This window comes from Theobroma cacao, chromosome 4, assembly GCF_000208745.1.
Source record: "Theobroma cacao cultivar B97-61/B2 chromosome 4, Criollo_cocoa_genome_V2, whole genome shotgun sequence".
In the NCBI taxonomy this organism is placed as follows: domain Eukaryota; kingdom Viridiplantae; phylum Streptophyta; class Magnoliopsida; order Malvales; family Malvaceae; genus Theobroma; species Theobroma cacao.
This window is the reverse complement of record NC_030853.1, coordinates 29,187,304-29,201,067: the sequence shown is the minus strand read 5'-3', so window position 1 is coordinate 29,201,067 and position 13,764 is coordinate 29,187,304. Positions and strand designations below refer to the sequence as shown.

Here is a 13,764-nt window from a genome sequence, read left to right as displayed (position 1 = left end):
CCCCCAACAAAACATGCTATAAGTTAAAAATATCATTTGATTAAAATACCCTTAATTGATTCATAATATCATGACTCTGTTTTATATAAAACTTAATTTTTTTTCTCTTTCTCTTTCCCTCATCTTCCTCAGCACTTTCAGTCGCCCTTCCCCCAAAAAACATCTCCTCTCTCAGCCGACCTTCCCCCGTCTTCATCTCATCTCTCAGTCGATTTTCCCCTATCTTCCCTCCTCTCTCAATCGGTCTTCTTCCTCTCTCTCAGCCACTATCTCAACTGTGGGTCTTCCCCTCTCTCTCACTTGTCTTCCCCTCTCTCTCAGCAAGTTTGCAACCATCCTCCTCCACAACCGCTATCGTCCTCCGCTGTGGTGGCTCTAGTGGCCAGATCGGTGCTTCAACGGCTAGATATAGCCAAGGCCAACGTCAAATTAGCTCTCCAACGTCTGAAGAGAGAAAGGAAAGATGAGAAAAAAATAAAAATATATCAATTAATAAATTATGAATTTTTAATGAAAATAGAAATTAAAAGATTAAAAAATAAAAAATACAAATAGAGAAAAATACTAAAATAATGAAAGTAAAAATTATATAACTAATTTAATATAAATAATTTAATAATAAATTATTGATGTTTAATGAAAATGTAAATTAAAAGGTTAAGACATGAAAAATACAAATAGACAAAAATGATTCAAATTGTTAAAATTAAAAATCCAACTAATTTAAAAATAAATTATTCAATAATTTAATAATAAATTCAAAATATTAATAATTTATATTAATAATTTAATAATAAATTATTGATATCTAATGAAAATAGAATCTTATTTTGTTTTTGATGAAAATAAATTTTATTATAAAAAAAGATAATTTCATCATTTTATCATTTATTTTTAGATTATTTCAAAGTTATTCTCACCAATTAAATATTAAAATAAATCATAATAGTAATTTCTACCCTATTTTACTGCATGTTGGGTTCAAATAAATGATTTTTTTTTAAAAAGGTAATATGAATTTGTATTTAATACATCAAAAGACATAATTTACATTTTTTTTAGGAACAAATTGAAGGCCATCTTTCTATTTTCAAAGATATGATTTTCTATTTAATATGTCAAAAGACATAACTTCTTTTTTTTTTAGAAAAAAATGGAAGATTATCTTTTTAATTTCAAAGACAAACATTTATTTAATATATCAAAAAACATGATTTTCTATTTCTACTAGTTTTTTTCATTTTTTTTCAAATATTTCTTCTCCAATATTTTTTCTAAACACAAGTGTAAATGATTCATAATATGTGAAGAATTGACTAAAATAAACATTTATACACAAATTTAATTGATTATGATGGATAAAATATAATATAATTAAATTATATTTTAAATAATTATCTATTTATAAAAATATGTGAGTAAGTTATAATTATTTTTAGTAATTAAGATAAAATATAATTATGATGGATAATTACCTTTTGAGATAAATTTGTATTTAAATGATAATAAGGATAATTTTATTTTTTAATGAAAATAAATGTTAATATGATCAAGGGTATTTTTATTATTTTATCACTTATTCCTTTCTTATTTCAATCTTATTTCTACCAATTAAATACTGCAATAAGTCATAATAGCAATTTCTGCTCTATTTCATTCATAATATCAAATAAAATAATAATTATTCTATTCTATTCTTACTTTATTCTATTCACACATAATAGTAATTCTATTTTATTTTTGTAATCAAACGTGTAGTAACTGTCCTGTTCAGTTTTAAAGTGAAAAGCATTTTTATTTATATTTTATTCTTATCCCTGGCTCCTGATATGAGAAACGTGGACCAAAGAGCCTGAACTTACCGATGAGTCATTTTTTTTTTGTGAAAAAAATAAAATAATCCCTTTTTGACTTAAAGATTCTATGGAATTACATGGTTTTATAGAAGATTTCTGTTCTCACAACACATGTATGGGACATCATGACAGCGAAGCCAGATATTTACTTCACTTTAAACGTTCATCAGTTATCAGAAAAACCATTACCAAGTTATGAGACTTCGGCTCTGTCAAATAATCCCATCAAGCTCATTAAGCCGTAGCTTCATTGAACTTCATGCATCTCGAAGGCATCGAAGAAATACTCCAAAAGCACGAACAGTAACAGACCACCTGAACTCTTTTCACTTTCTCAGAGATCAACACCACGTTGCCAAGAGAACCAAACTATGTGTAAACGAGTTAGGCCATCGTCAGCCATGCAAGCATGTGAAGGCATTTTCGCATGCATGTAAACCAAGACACTCACCAAAGCCCTTCGCCACGTCCCAAACCCTAACCCCACTTTTTCCCTCTATAAATACCAACCACAATCAGCTCCATTCTTCACCAAATCAAATTTAAAGTCTTTATTCGCTTTCCCTCTCTATGGCTAATTACTCTTCTTTGCTCTCTCTTAGCTTTTGCTTTCTTGTTTTCTTCCATGGCTGCTTTGCTTAGATAGGTCTAGTCACTAATCGACGCCAGAGCCAACAAAAGCAGCAGCAGCCTCGGTAACGCTACAAAAACCAATGCCAACTCCAGAACTTGAATGCTCTTGAACCTAAGTACCGTTATAAGTCAGAGGCTGGTCTCACTGAGTTCTGGGATCAAAATGAAGAACAATTCCAGTGTGCTGCTGTTGCCTTCCTTCGCCATAAATTCAACCGCAAAGGCCTTTTATTACCTTCATTTACCAATGCTCCTCAGCTAATCTATGTTGTTTCAGGTCTACTATATTGTTTCTTATACAATTCTGCTACTTTACTGTATTTTACTTTGTTATGTTGCTAACATGTTTGCTATGTTCAATACATACAGGCCAGGCTATTCAAGGGACGGTTTTCCCAGGTTGTCCTGAGACGTACCAATCACAATCACAGCAGTCACAGCATGGAGGAGATAAGCAACAGAGTTCCTGGGATCAGCACCAGAAGATCAGACGGTTGAAGACGGGTGATATCCGTGCCTTGCCAGCTGGAGTAGTTCACTGGATTTTCAACAATGGACCGTCTCAGCTTGTCTTGGTCTCGCTTGTTGATGTTGGCAATACGGCCAACCAGCTCGATCAAAACTTTAGGTTAAAAAATTAAAACCAGTGGCATAATTTGATTTCTTATTTTTTAACTTTTTGATCATTTTATAAAATTCTATTTGATTTTTTTATGTAGAAATTCTTCCTTGCTGGTAACTCCCCAGAAGGGTTAGTAACTGGAGGTCAGACTCAAAGCCAAGGCCGAAGCCGGAGAGGCCAGGAGGAAGAGCAGCAAGAGAGCGGTGGAAATAATCTCTTAAGTGCGTTTAAAGAGCAGCTCTTGGCAGAGGTTTTCCGAATTGACACCAGGCTAGCAAGGAAGATACAGAATGAAAAAGATAACAGGGGAGCCATCGTTAAAGTCGCGCATGAGTTTCGGTTTGCGAGCCCACAAAGCGTAGAGGAAGAGCAGAGGCAACGAGGAAGTGAAAGCGAAGAAGAAGAAGAAGAAGAGGGACAAGAAGAGAGAGGACAAAGAAGAGAAAGAAGAGAGTAAGGTCGAGGCAACAGGAAACAAGAAGGACGACAAGGAAGAAAGGGAGGGAGTGGATCATGCAACGGCTTAGAGGAAACATTCTGCACAATGAGGCTAAGACACTGGACTGATTCTCCCTTTGCTGATGTCTTTAACCCTCGAGCTGGACGCATCACCACCGTTAACAGCTATAACCTCCCCGTCCTCCAATTCCTCCAACTCAGCGCTGAGAGAGGGGTCCTTTACAAGGTAGCATGAGTCATTGACTATATATTTCAGAAAACAGGTAAAACTCTAACTCTTAATAACTAATAATCTGAAAGAATACTACTATCTATATAATTAATGATTTTCCTTTTCCATTAAAATGTGCAGAATGCTTTCTACGCTCCTCACTGGAACACCAATGCGTCACCAGGGGCAGTGGAAGGATTCAAGTTGTAGCAGAAAATGGAAACGCTATATTCGATGACCAGGTTGAGGAGCGTCAGGTAATCATCGTACCCCAGAATCACGCTGTGGTGAAGAAGGCAGGCAGGCAAGGATTCGAGCGGACAGCATTCAAGACAAACGCCAATCCCATGATTAGCCAGTTTGCTGGTCGTGTCTCAGTTTTCAGGTCAATACCGGTGGACGTGCTGGCGAGCTCGTTTGGTATCTCAAGGGAGGATGCGATGAGGCTGAAGCAGAACAGGCAGGAGGTGTCTCTGTTTAGCCCAAGGAAGGAGTCACAGCAGTAAATGAAATAAGCTAGCTCTCGTAGAGGATGTAGCTGCAGTAATAATAAAATTCAGAGTGTAAAATCTGGAATCAGAAAAAATTTTAAAAAAAAAAGCCTTTGTGGGGGCATGGAAGTTTAGTTTCTGTAACTTGCATGTATTTATACGTGCGTAACAATGTAAGTTTTGTAAGCGAGCTGAGTTAAATAAAACCAAATTTTCTGTCTAAAAATCTAATCTCCATCGATATAGATATATATATATATATGCATTAGAAAGCCTGGCTGATTCTCATACATATGCCTTTGTAGTGTTGTTGCCCACCGCTATACAATTCACAGCAAAGGCCTTCTGTTGCCTTCATTCGCCAATTCTCATAAGCTAGTTTATGAGGTTCATGGCTCCTACACGTTCATTGCTTCATATTATTGTGAATTGTGAGCAATTTGGAACGATTTTCCCAAGTTGTGCAGAATCACAGTCCCAGAATGGACAACAAAAGGGCCAGCATCATCACAAGTTTGAAGTCATTCAACGACTCCAGGTGGGTGATATCTATGCCTTACCAGTGGATTACCGGACTGGGCTTACAATGACGGCGAGTCTGAGCTCATTGCAGTCTCAAATCGCCAGCTAAAATCTAAACAGAACAAAAATTCAAGGTACTTAAAGAACCGTTTAAAGCAACCAGCATAATCGTCCAAGGAACAAAGTGGATAGCAGTCAAGAACGTGGCAGGCTGATGCTGAAATGCCCCGGCTATCAAGGCCTTTGCCTGAGGCAGTGCTGGATGGCTTCATATGGTATCCCGAGGGAAGAGGCAAGGCTCCTTCTCAGGGAAAGGCTTGATTTGGGCGACAATGATTCTTAAACCATACCAAGATAATCAGAGATAATATTACTTGTGTGTAATACATATTTGCATTAGTAACATCCAAAGGCTATAACTCTTCATAAAATTGTAATTTTTATGCAGTAATAAAAAATTATGCAATTAGTTCACACCATCAAATTCAACATCAATCAAATACAAAATTTTAATACAATTAATGATTAAACCGACATTACAAATTTAAAAAATGTAAAAATTTAATTTTTTTTTGTAAATTATTATATAAAAATTAAATTCACTAAACTAATATTACATCCAATCACGTTTAGATTCATAGTTACAACTTGTGAAATAATTTAGACTATTTTATAAAACAAAAAAATTGTACGTACCTATGAACAAAATTACATGCATAAAAAACCAAATTATTCCACCAAAGGATTCCAAACTCATGAAAACTTTTTTGCAATTTCATATATAAATTTATTCTCTATATCCCCTTTGCTTATTCAACCTTTTCTTTTTTTCTTTTACCCCCCTATCTATGTGTTAGTGGCGTTTGGTCATCGCCATCAAATTAATCTATAAACTGATGAAACAATGGAATTAACAATGTATTACCAAGAACAAAATGCTCTGCAAATATTCTTTTCTAGGATAATTTACTGACATTCTCTCTGCTTCCAAATCAGGTCCACAGACGAAGCTAGATACATCTTCCCAGTACAAAACAAACCAAGTTTTATGCCTTTTCTTTAGCATGATCATCACGTAACAAAAGTATGAAACAGAATACTTGTTGATGTGTAAACAAGTTAGGGTCTTGCAGCCACGAGATTTGATATAAGGCCACATTGGCATGCATTAAATACCAAATTATTTCACCAAACCCTTCGTCACGTCCCAAAGCTAAATCTACTTTTTTTTCCCCTGTAAATTCCAGCCTTCTGTTAGTGTCTTCATCATTCAGCAAGGCAAAGTTTCACTCACCATTCGCTTCATGCCGTATGGCTTACTCATCTTTGTTCTCTCTTAGCCTTTGTTTTCTTCTTCTTTTCAGTGTCTGTTCTGCTCAGTTTTACCGGCCTACATTCAAAGCCAGCCTCAGCAGCGCCAGCCGCGCTTCCGAACTGAATGCCAAATCCAGAACGTGAACGCTGTCGAGCCCAAATACAGGTACAGGTCAGAGGCTGGCGTCACTGAGTTCCGGGACCAAAACGAGAACCAATTCCAGTGTGCCAGGTGTTGCAGCCATTCGCCATAAAACCCAGCGTAGAGGCCTCCTCTTGCCTGCATTCAACAATGCTCCTCAACTAATTTATGTAGTTCAAGGCATGTTCTTTATCAATTATGAATTTTAGCAAGGACATATTTTTCTTTGAACATGAAAATGGATCGTTAGTTCTGTTATGTTGTGGTTAATGCAGGAAGGGGTATTCAAGGAGCGGTCTTCCCAGGTTGTCCTGAGACTTACCAATCAGGATCAGAGCAGTCACAATCTCAACGGGGTAGGCAACAGAGCTACAATGATCAGCATCAAAGGATTCGACAGATCAAGGAGAGTGAGGTCATTGCCTTACCGGCTGGAGTAGCACACTGGATTACAACAATGGGGAATCCCCGCTCGTTTTGGTCTCACTTGTTGACGTTGCCAATGCGGCCAACCAGCTTGATCTAAACTTCAGGGTAAGAAACAAAAACCACCCGCTAGCTTATGTATCCGACTTCATGTTGTAATTTCTTGAACATTTTTGTAAACTTTTTATCTGATTTTTGTGTTTAGAAATTCTTCCTTGCTGGGAACCCACAAGAAGAATTAGTAAGGGGAGGTCAGAGTCAGAGTCAAAGCAGATATCAGAGCCAAAGCCAAGGCCGACGCCAGAGGCTAGTAACAGGAACACGAACGGGGAGAGAGCAGTGGAAACAATATCTTCAATGGCTTTGAGGAGCAGATCCTGGCACAGGTTTTCGGCATTGACTCCAAGCTAGTAAGAAAGCTGCAGAATCAAAAAGATAACAGGGGAGCCATTGTCAAATGTCAGCGTGAGTTTGATGTTGTAAGCCCACAGAGCGAAGAGGAAGAACAGAGACAAGAAGGAAATGAAGAGGAAGAAGAAGGGCAAGAACAAGAACAAGAACAGGAGAGAGGACAAAGAAGAGAAAAAAGAGAACAAGGACGACAAGGAAGAAAGGTAGAGGAAGTTCCAACAACTTACTTACAGGAAACATTCTGCACAATGAGGCTAAAATTCCAGGTTAATAATCCATCACTCGCTGATATATTCAACCCACGCGGCGGACGCATCTCCACAGTAAACAGCTATAGCCTCCCTATCCTCCAATACCTCCAACTCAGTGCTGAGAAAGGAGTCCTTTACAGGGTAAGGACTATTTTATACTAGTGTTGCATATTGAATTCTGAGATTAAATCTTCCAGGACAACTGGACAAGGCTTTTCTTCCTTGACTTTAAAAGATTAATGATCATTGTTTAAAATGACTGCACAGAATGCTTTCTACGCTCCTTACTGGAACGTTAATCCACACAGCATTGTTCACATTACTAGAGGTAATGGCCGGTTCCAAATTGTGAGAGAAAATGGGGACACCGTATTTGATGACCAGGTTGAAGAGGGTCAGATGATAGTTGTACCCCAAAACTTTGCGGTGTTGAAGAAGGCAGGCATTCAAGGATTGGATTGGAATGGATTGCGGTGTTGAAGAAGCCAACGCGCAGATCAGCCAGATTGCTGGATGTTTCTCAGCTTTCGAGGCCATGCCACTAGGTGTGTTGGCGAACTCTTATGATATCTCCAGGGAGGATGCAAGGAGATTGAAGGAGAGTAGGCAGGAGATCTCTCTGTTTTGGCCCTTTTCTGGGTCACAGCACCAGAGTGATTAAAGCTTCAGGGAGGCTACCCTGTTTTTGGATGTTATTTAAAGTTTAAAATAAAGAATAAAAAGCCCTAGTGGGCATGAAGTTGAAGACTGGAATAATTCTGTACCTTGTTTTTATGGAATAAGAAGTTTTATTAATGACGAGTTCAAGTACAAACTTCAACAAAATGATAGGCCAACAAAACCTAAGTTGGCAATCCAATCCTTACAAATGATCCAAAACATAAATCCTTAAATGATTAAATAAGAAAATAACAGCCTGCAGCTTCATCAAAAGCCCACAAAGATCATCAAATTGCAAGAAGCAGCAAAGAGTTTCTAAGAAGCATTCACCAAGCACCTTGACAACATAATCAAACAATTCACCGAGAAGTGAGTACTTGCTACAGAATACCATCCCAGAAAAGCAGTCAGCATAAGAATTGAAACATCAAACTGTGGCTACATCAAGTAAATAAAACAATTCTAGACTCAAACCCAAGCTACCAAATTCTTGATACGTATTAATCTGCCTTTGAAAACTTATCTGCCATTGAATTGCTCTCTCTAGGTACATGATAAAGTATATCAACCTGACCAATTTGATTTCTTAATAAAACAACATGGTTAGAAAAGTTCTGCAATCGCCAAGGCAGCAGAAAGATCTGTTGCTCAAAGAACAGCATTAAGGGAATCACTTTCAATAATTAAAAGATGTGAATTAGCTTGATGTTCTTCAGATTTTAATATTCAAAAGAAAAAAGATGTGAATTAGACAAGTAGAAGTGCAAGCAACTCAACGCGGTTAGAATCTGCACTACCAGTGGATTTTGAGTACTAACCTTGAACATTTCCATCGTGATCAGTAGCAACCTACAATACTAGCAGGTCTAGATTCCCAGCCATCCACGTTAAATCTGAATTAGCCAGGAGAAGGGGTAGATCATGTGGCCTTTTTTATCCTGTTCTTGGAGTTTTACTGATGACAAGCACAAGTAGGATTGGTGACAAAGTCATCAAAAATGAAAATAACATGAGGCACTTTTGCTTTGAACCACCATGCCGACCGGATCTTTAAAGCCATCCAAGTTGTTTTAGTTTGTAGATCCCTAGGTTCCATTTTTCCTAGGATGAAAGTGGAGTTCACATATTCAGAAGATCAAAGAGAGAACATTCTGCTATAATAGAACCAAACCCAGCAACTTCAATGACAACATCATTACAGTTTGTTACTGTTGAAGTCAAGGCTCTACCGATCTAATGACGAACTCCCTTGGTGCAAAAAGTTTCTTTTTTTCTTTTTTTGTGTTAAAGTACTGAAGACGGCATGGGATACTTTTCTGCACTGCCATACTTCATGCCAGACCTGCTGAAATGGATTTCTAAAGCCTTTTTGATACGTTAGCTTAGCTCGTTCCCAGTTTTATGGAAATTTGTAAGTATTATATGTTAAGTAACTAAACCAATGACTAATCATGTCATTTGCTTTGTATAAAAGAACCTCAATGCAAGGACAAGTAACGTACTTTTTGTTTTTTCCATTCTCTGCTCTGTTTCTGGTTTAGCAAGCTGAGCATTTCATCAAATACTTGTTGTGCACAGCTTCTTCAACAGCTACTCGTATTTATTACTCTTCAAACGCTCTTTTTGAAAGCAAGAGATTTTATTAAACAACAAAATCATAATCCAGAAGCCTACAAAACATATAACATTGGGCAACAGGATTAGTTAAACCCCAATCACCCATGAGATGTAGAAGCTAATGCTTTGCTGCGCTGGTGGAAATAAACAAGCATCTGATCAGTTGGTGGTAGTTTGTCTTTGACCACAGGATGATTCAGGAACCTATTGATCCAGGCAGTGATGGCTGGAAATTTAAGTGGGTTCAGAATTTGCATGGATCCAACTTCTTCCCATACTGGAAGGCAGTAAGAGATCCAACCCAATATAATGTCCAAATACCCAACGCTCTCCCCTCCAAAGAACTGCTCCTTCCCTTCAAGTTCTCCCTCTATTTTCTCCATGGCTTCTATGGTTTGTTCCAAAGCCTTTTGCTTTTCTTCTCCTTGGGAGCACAAAGCATTCCATGCACCTCTCAAAATCTATATTTCGATGCAAATAAATGTGTTAAAATTGAGATGAAGAAAACAAAAAAGATTAATAAAAACAATAATGCTAGAAGTAATCGGTACCTTCTCTTCAGCAAATTTAGCCCAAAATCTAGCCAGTGCTCTTTGGTAAGGATCTTGAGGCAGCAATGGATTTTGCTTCCATGTTTCATCAATATATTCAAGAATAACAAAGGATTCTGCAATCGCTTTCCCATCATGAACCAGCACCGGGACCTTCTTATGAACTGGGTTCAGTTCCATGAGCAAGGTGCTCTTATTAAAGATGTCTTCTTCTATGTACTCGTACTTAACACCCTTGATTTCCAACGCCCATTTGACCCTAAACACAGGTGGGCTAACCCAGAACCCCAAAAGCTTCACCTCTTCGGTTGCCATAAGAATTTCTTGATTTTGGTTACAAGCTCCTCACTGGTACTTGCATTTATCCATACCATTGCTAGTATACAAATTGAATACGACGATGGGACATGGCATATTCTGACAAAATGGCACTTGCCCAGTGGCAGCAATCAATCAATCTGGCATCAAAGCTCCTTGTCTATATATATATTTTTTAATCTACAATGGTGAAATCTAGAATGGGTAGGTAAAATCCAAATCACAACTTCCTGACATTGGTTTGAAATCCGTTACGTATGGCATTATTTTGTCAAAGTTTCATTTGAATATGAGTGGCTAAAATCCAAAATAATCAAAGGAAGCCTATTCACTCTGAGACTAAGTCTAATACAATTTATAGTAGTAGTTTAGTAGGTTATGCATGAGTCAATAAAGGAGAAACCAACGTCATGCATGACTGATGAGCAACTTACAGGGAAAAATATCAAGAATAATGCCAACAGGAAAGACTATTCTGTAGAAGGAATCTCACATTTAAGTCAAGATTTGGAGATTGATGTATGATTTTCATACCTAAAAAGAATAAAATTCAAATTCTTATTTTCCAAATAAAAAAAAAGGATTTCTCTTTCCAATTAATTAATTAAAAATAAAAGAACAACATAAATTTGAAAAGGTTAGGCTTATTTGAGTATTATACTTTTATTACTCTTAAAAGTACAAAAATAAAATAAAATTAGAAGTTGCATCTAGTTACAAAATCACATCCTAATATTTATCACCCTTCAAAATCTCTTTTCAAAGCAAGAGATTTTATTAAACTACAAAACATATAACATTTGACAAGAGGATTAGTTAAACACTAATCCACCCTTGAGATGTAGAAGCTTATGCTTCGCTGCGCTGGTGGAAATAAACAAGCATCTTATCGGTTGGTGGTAGTTTGTCTTTGATCACTGGATGATTCAGGAACCTGTTGATCCAGGCAGTGATGGCTGGAAATTTGATTGGGTTCAGAATTTCCATGGATCCAACTTCTTCCCATACTGGAAGCCAGTAAGAGATCCAACCCAATATAATGTCCAAATACCCAACGCTCTCCCCTCCAAAGAACTGCTGCTTCCCTTCAAGTTCTCCCTCTATTTTCTCCATGGCTTCTATGGTTTGTCGCAAAGCCTTTTGCTTTTCCTCTCCTTGGGAGCACAAAGCATTCCAGGCACCTTCCAAAATCTATATTTCCATGCAAATAAATGTATTAAAATTGACAGAAAGACAAAAAGAAAAAGAAAAAGAAATTCTTATATATGCCAAGATTAATATAACAATAATGTTAAAAGTAATTGGTACCTTCTCTTCAGCAAATTTAGCCCAAAATCTAGCCAGTGCTCTTTGGTAAGGATCTTGAGGCAGCAATGGATTTTGCTTCCATGTTTCATCAATATACTCAAGAATAACAAAGGATTCTGCAATCACTTTCCCATCATGAACCAGCACCGGGACCTTCTTACGAACTGGGTTCAATTCCATAAGCAAGGTGCTCTTATTAAAGATATCTTCTTCGATGTACTCGTACTTAACACCCTTGATTTTCAGTGCCCATTCGACCCTAAACACAAATGGGCTAACCCAGAATCCCAAAAGTTTCACCTCTTCGGTTGCCATAAGAATTTCTTGCTCTTGTTTACAGGCTCCTAGCTGGTTTTTTGTATTTATATAAGCCATTCCCATTATACAAATTGAATACCGTGATGGAACATTGGCACTTTTTTGATAAAATGGAACTTGGCCACAGGCCGGCAACCAATCGCTGTCGCATCAAAGCTCCTAAGGAGACTTATCCACTTTTGAGACTAGTCTAAGTAGAAGTTTATTAGGTTATGCATGACTCAATCCTGAGAAGAAACCAACGTCATGCATGACGTATAACTCAACTTAGCAGGGCAATATTTCAAGAGTGACTTCAACTGGAAGATTATATTTGATTTAATGATTGATGATGATTTTCGTGTTTAGAGAGTATAGTGTAAATTTTATTTTTTTATAATTTATTTTTTAAAGAAAGAAATTTTAATTAATTAAAAATATAAAGAATAACATGATTTGAAAAGGTTAGGTTTATTTGATTATTATACTTTTATTAATTATTTTTACTCTTAAAATTAAAAAAAAAAATTAGAAGTTGCATCTAGGTACAAAACTACATGCTAATATTCTTGGAAAATTTTAGAAACTAAAAGTTTTATTTCATGAATAACAAATACTCATTTTACTCTCTCGAAATCAGTGTTATCTAAAATTATTAATTCTTTTTAATCAAATATAATTTTAATTTTTAATTATTTACATTTATTTAATTTTTATACCAATTTTTAAAGAAACAAATAATAGAAATAGGCGCTTTTTTTTTATAAAAAAAATACTACCTAATAAACAGTCCAAACTCAATTTTGGACCAGCACTGAACCCCGCTTAAAGCCCAGCCCACAATCGCTCCATGGATTTACAATTGAAACTAGTGAAGGATCACTTATGGGTTATGGCCCAAAAATTTTGTTTTTTGACATTATAAAATTGCAAGAACATGTTTCTCCTGCTGCGGTACATAGCAAAGTCCAAATCAAACAAACACTGCAGCATAAGGTATGGAAATTGGGATTGGAAGGACTTAAGTTGAATGTCTAATTTCATTTTCTGAGGTTGTGGTACAAAAAATATAGATCAATGTCGTCTATATTTGATACTTTATTTTGTGTATTTTTTTAAATACTATTTTTTTTTTAATTTCGTTCATCAAAAGATAAAGAAAAATATCTTGATTAGAAAAGAAAAAAAATAAATTAAAGGATGAAATAATCTCAAAAAAAATTATCAAATAAACCAATTAAATTTCTAAGTGGACATAGGATTAAAACTGAAGAGGTTTCCAATCCTAGAAGGAAAGGGTGGGAAAGGGGTCATCTAGCTAGCTAGATACGAGTTTCAGCTTTAGGATTCTATTGCTATGGTACCACTGTACCAGAATGATCATAACTTACAAAGATTTTTCCATGAGCTGTAAAGCAAAGGTTGAATGAGAATGAGTGATGCTTTCCTTAGCAAAAGCGACAAGTTATTTGCAATCTTTACAAGTTGGAAAGGCAAGTCCCAAGTCCCCCTTACCATTCATAACAAAGTTGTGGAGAGCCATAGAGGGACCCAAATAAACAAATGAAATTAGCACAGCAGACATCACACATGGTTGGGACATGGAAGGTCTTTATCAGTGTCAAAGTTCGAGCCTGTATTGCTCCATTTCAACAAGATTCGCTCTTCCTTTTTG

The 13,764-nt window shown here is 36.4% G+C and overlaps 2 protein-coding genes and 2 pseudogenes across 2 annotated transcripts; 2 read left to right on the top strand and 2 right to left on the bottom strand.

The window, feature by feature from the left end:
- Window positions 2,211-4,287, top strand: LOC18603226 (annotated as a pseudogene).
- LOC18603224 lies at window positions 4,664-8,020 on the top strand (annotated as a pseudogene).
- LOC18603222 (probable glutathione S-transferase) lies at window positions 9,578-10,650 on the bottom strand. The gene is made up of 2 exons (XM_018120148.1): window positions 10,167-10,650; window positions 9,578-10,076 (listed from the first exon to the last, which is right to left on the bottom strand). The coding sequence occupies exons 1-2, from the start codon at window positions 10,479-10,481 to the stop codon at window positions 9,714-9,716; spliced, it is 678 nt and encodes a 225-aa protein (XP_017975637.1). The 5' UTR covers window positions 10,482-10,650; the 3' UTR covers window positions 9,578-9,713.
- Window positions 11,118-12,289, bottom strand: LOC18603221 (glutathione transferase GST 23). The gene is made up of 2 exons (XM_007035058.2): window positions 11,793-12,289; window positions 11,118-11,675 (listed from the first exon to the last, which is right to left on the bottom strand). The coding sequence occupies exons 1-2, from the start codon at window positions 12,171-12,173 to the stop codon at window positions 11,334-11,336; spliced, it is 723 nt and encodes a 240-aa protein (XP_007035120.2). The 5' UTR covers window positions 12,174-12,289; the 3' UTR covers window positions 11,118-11,333.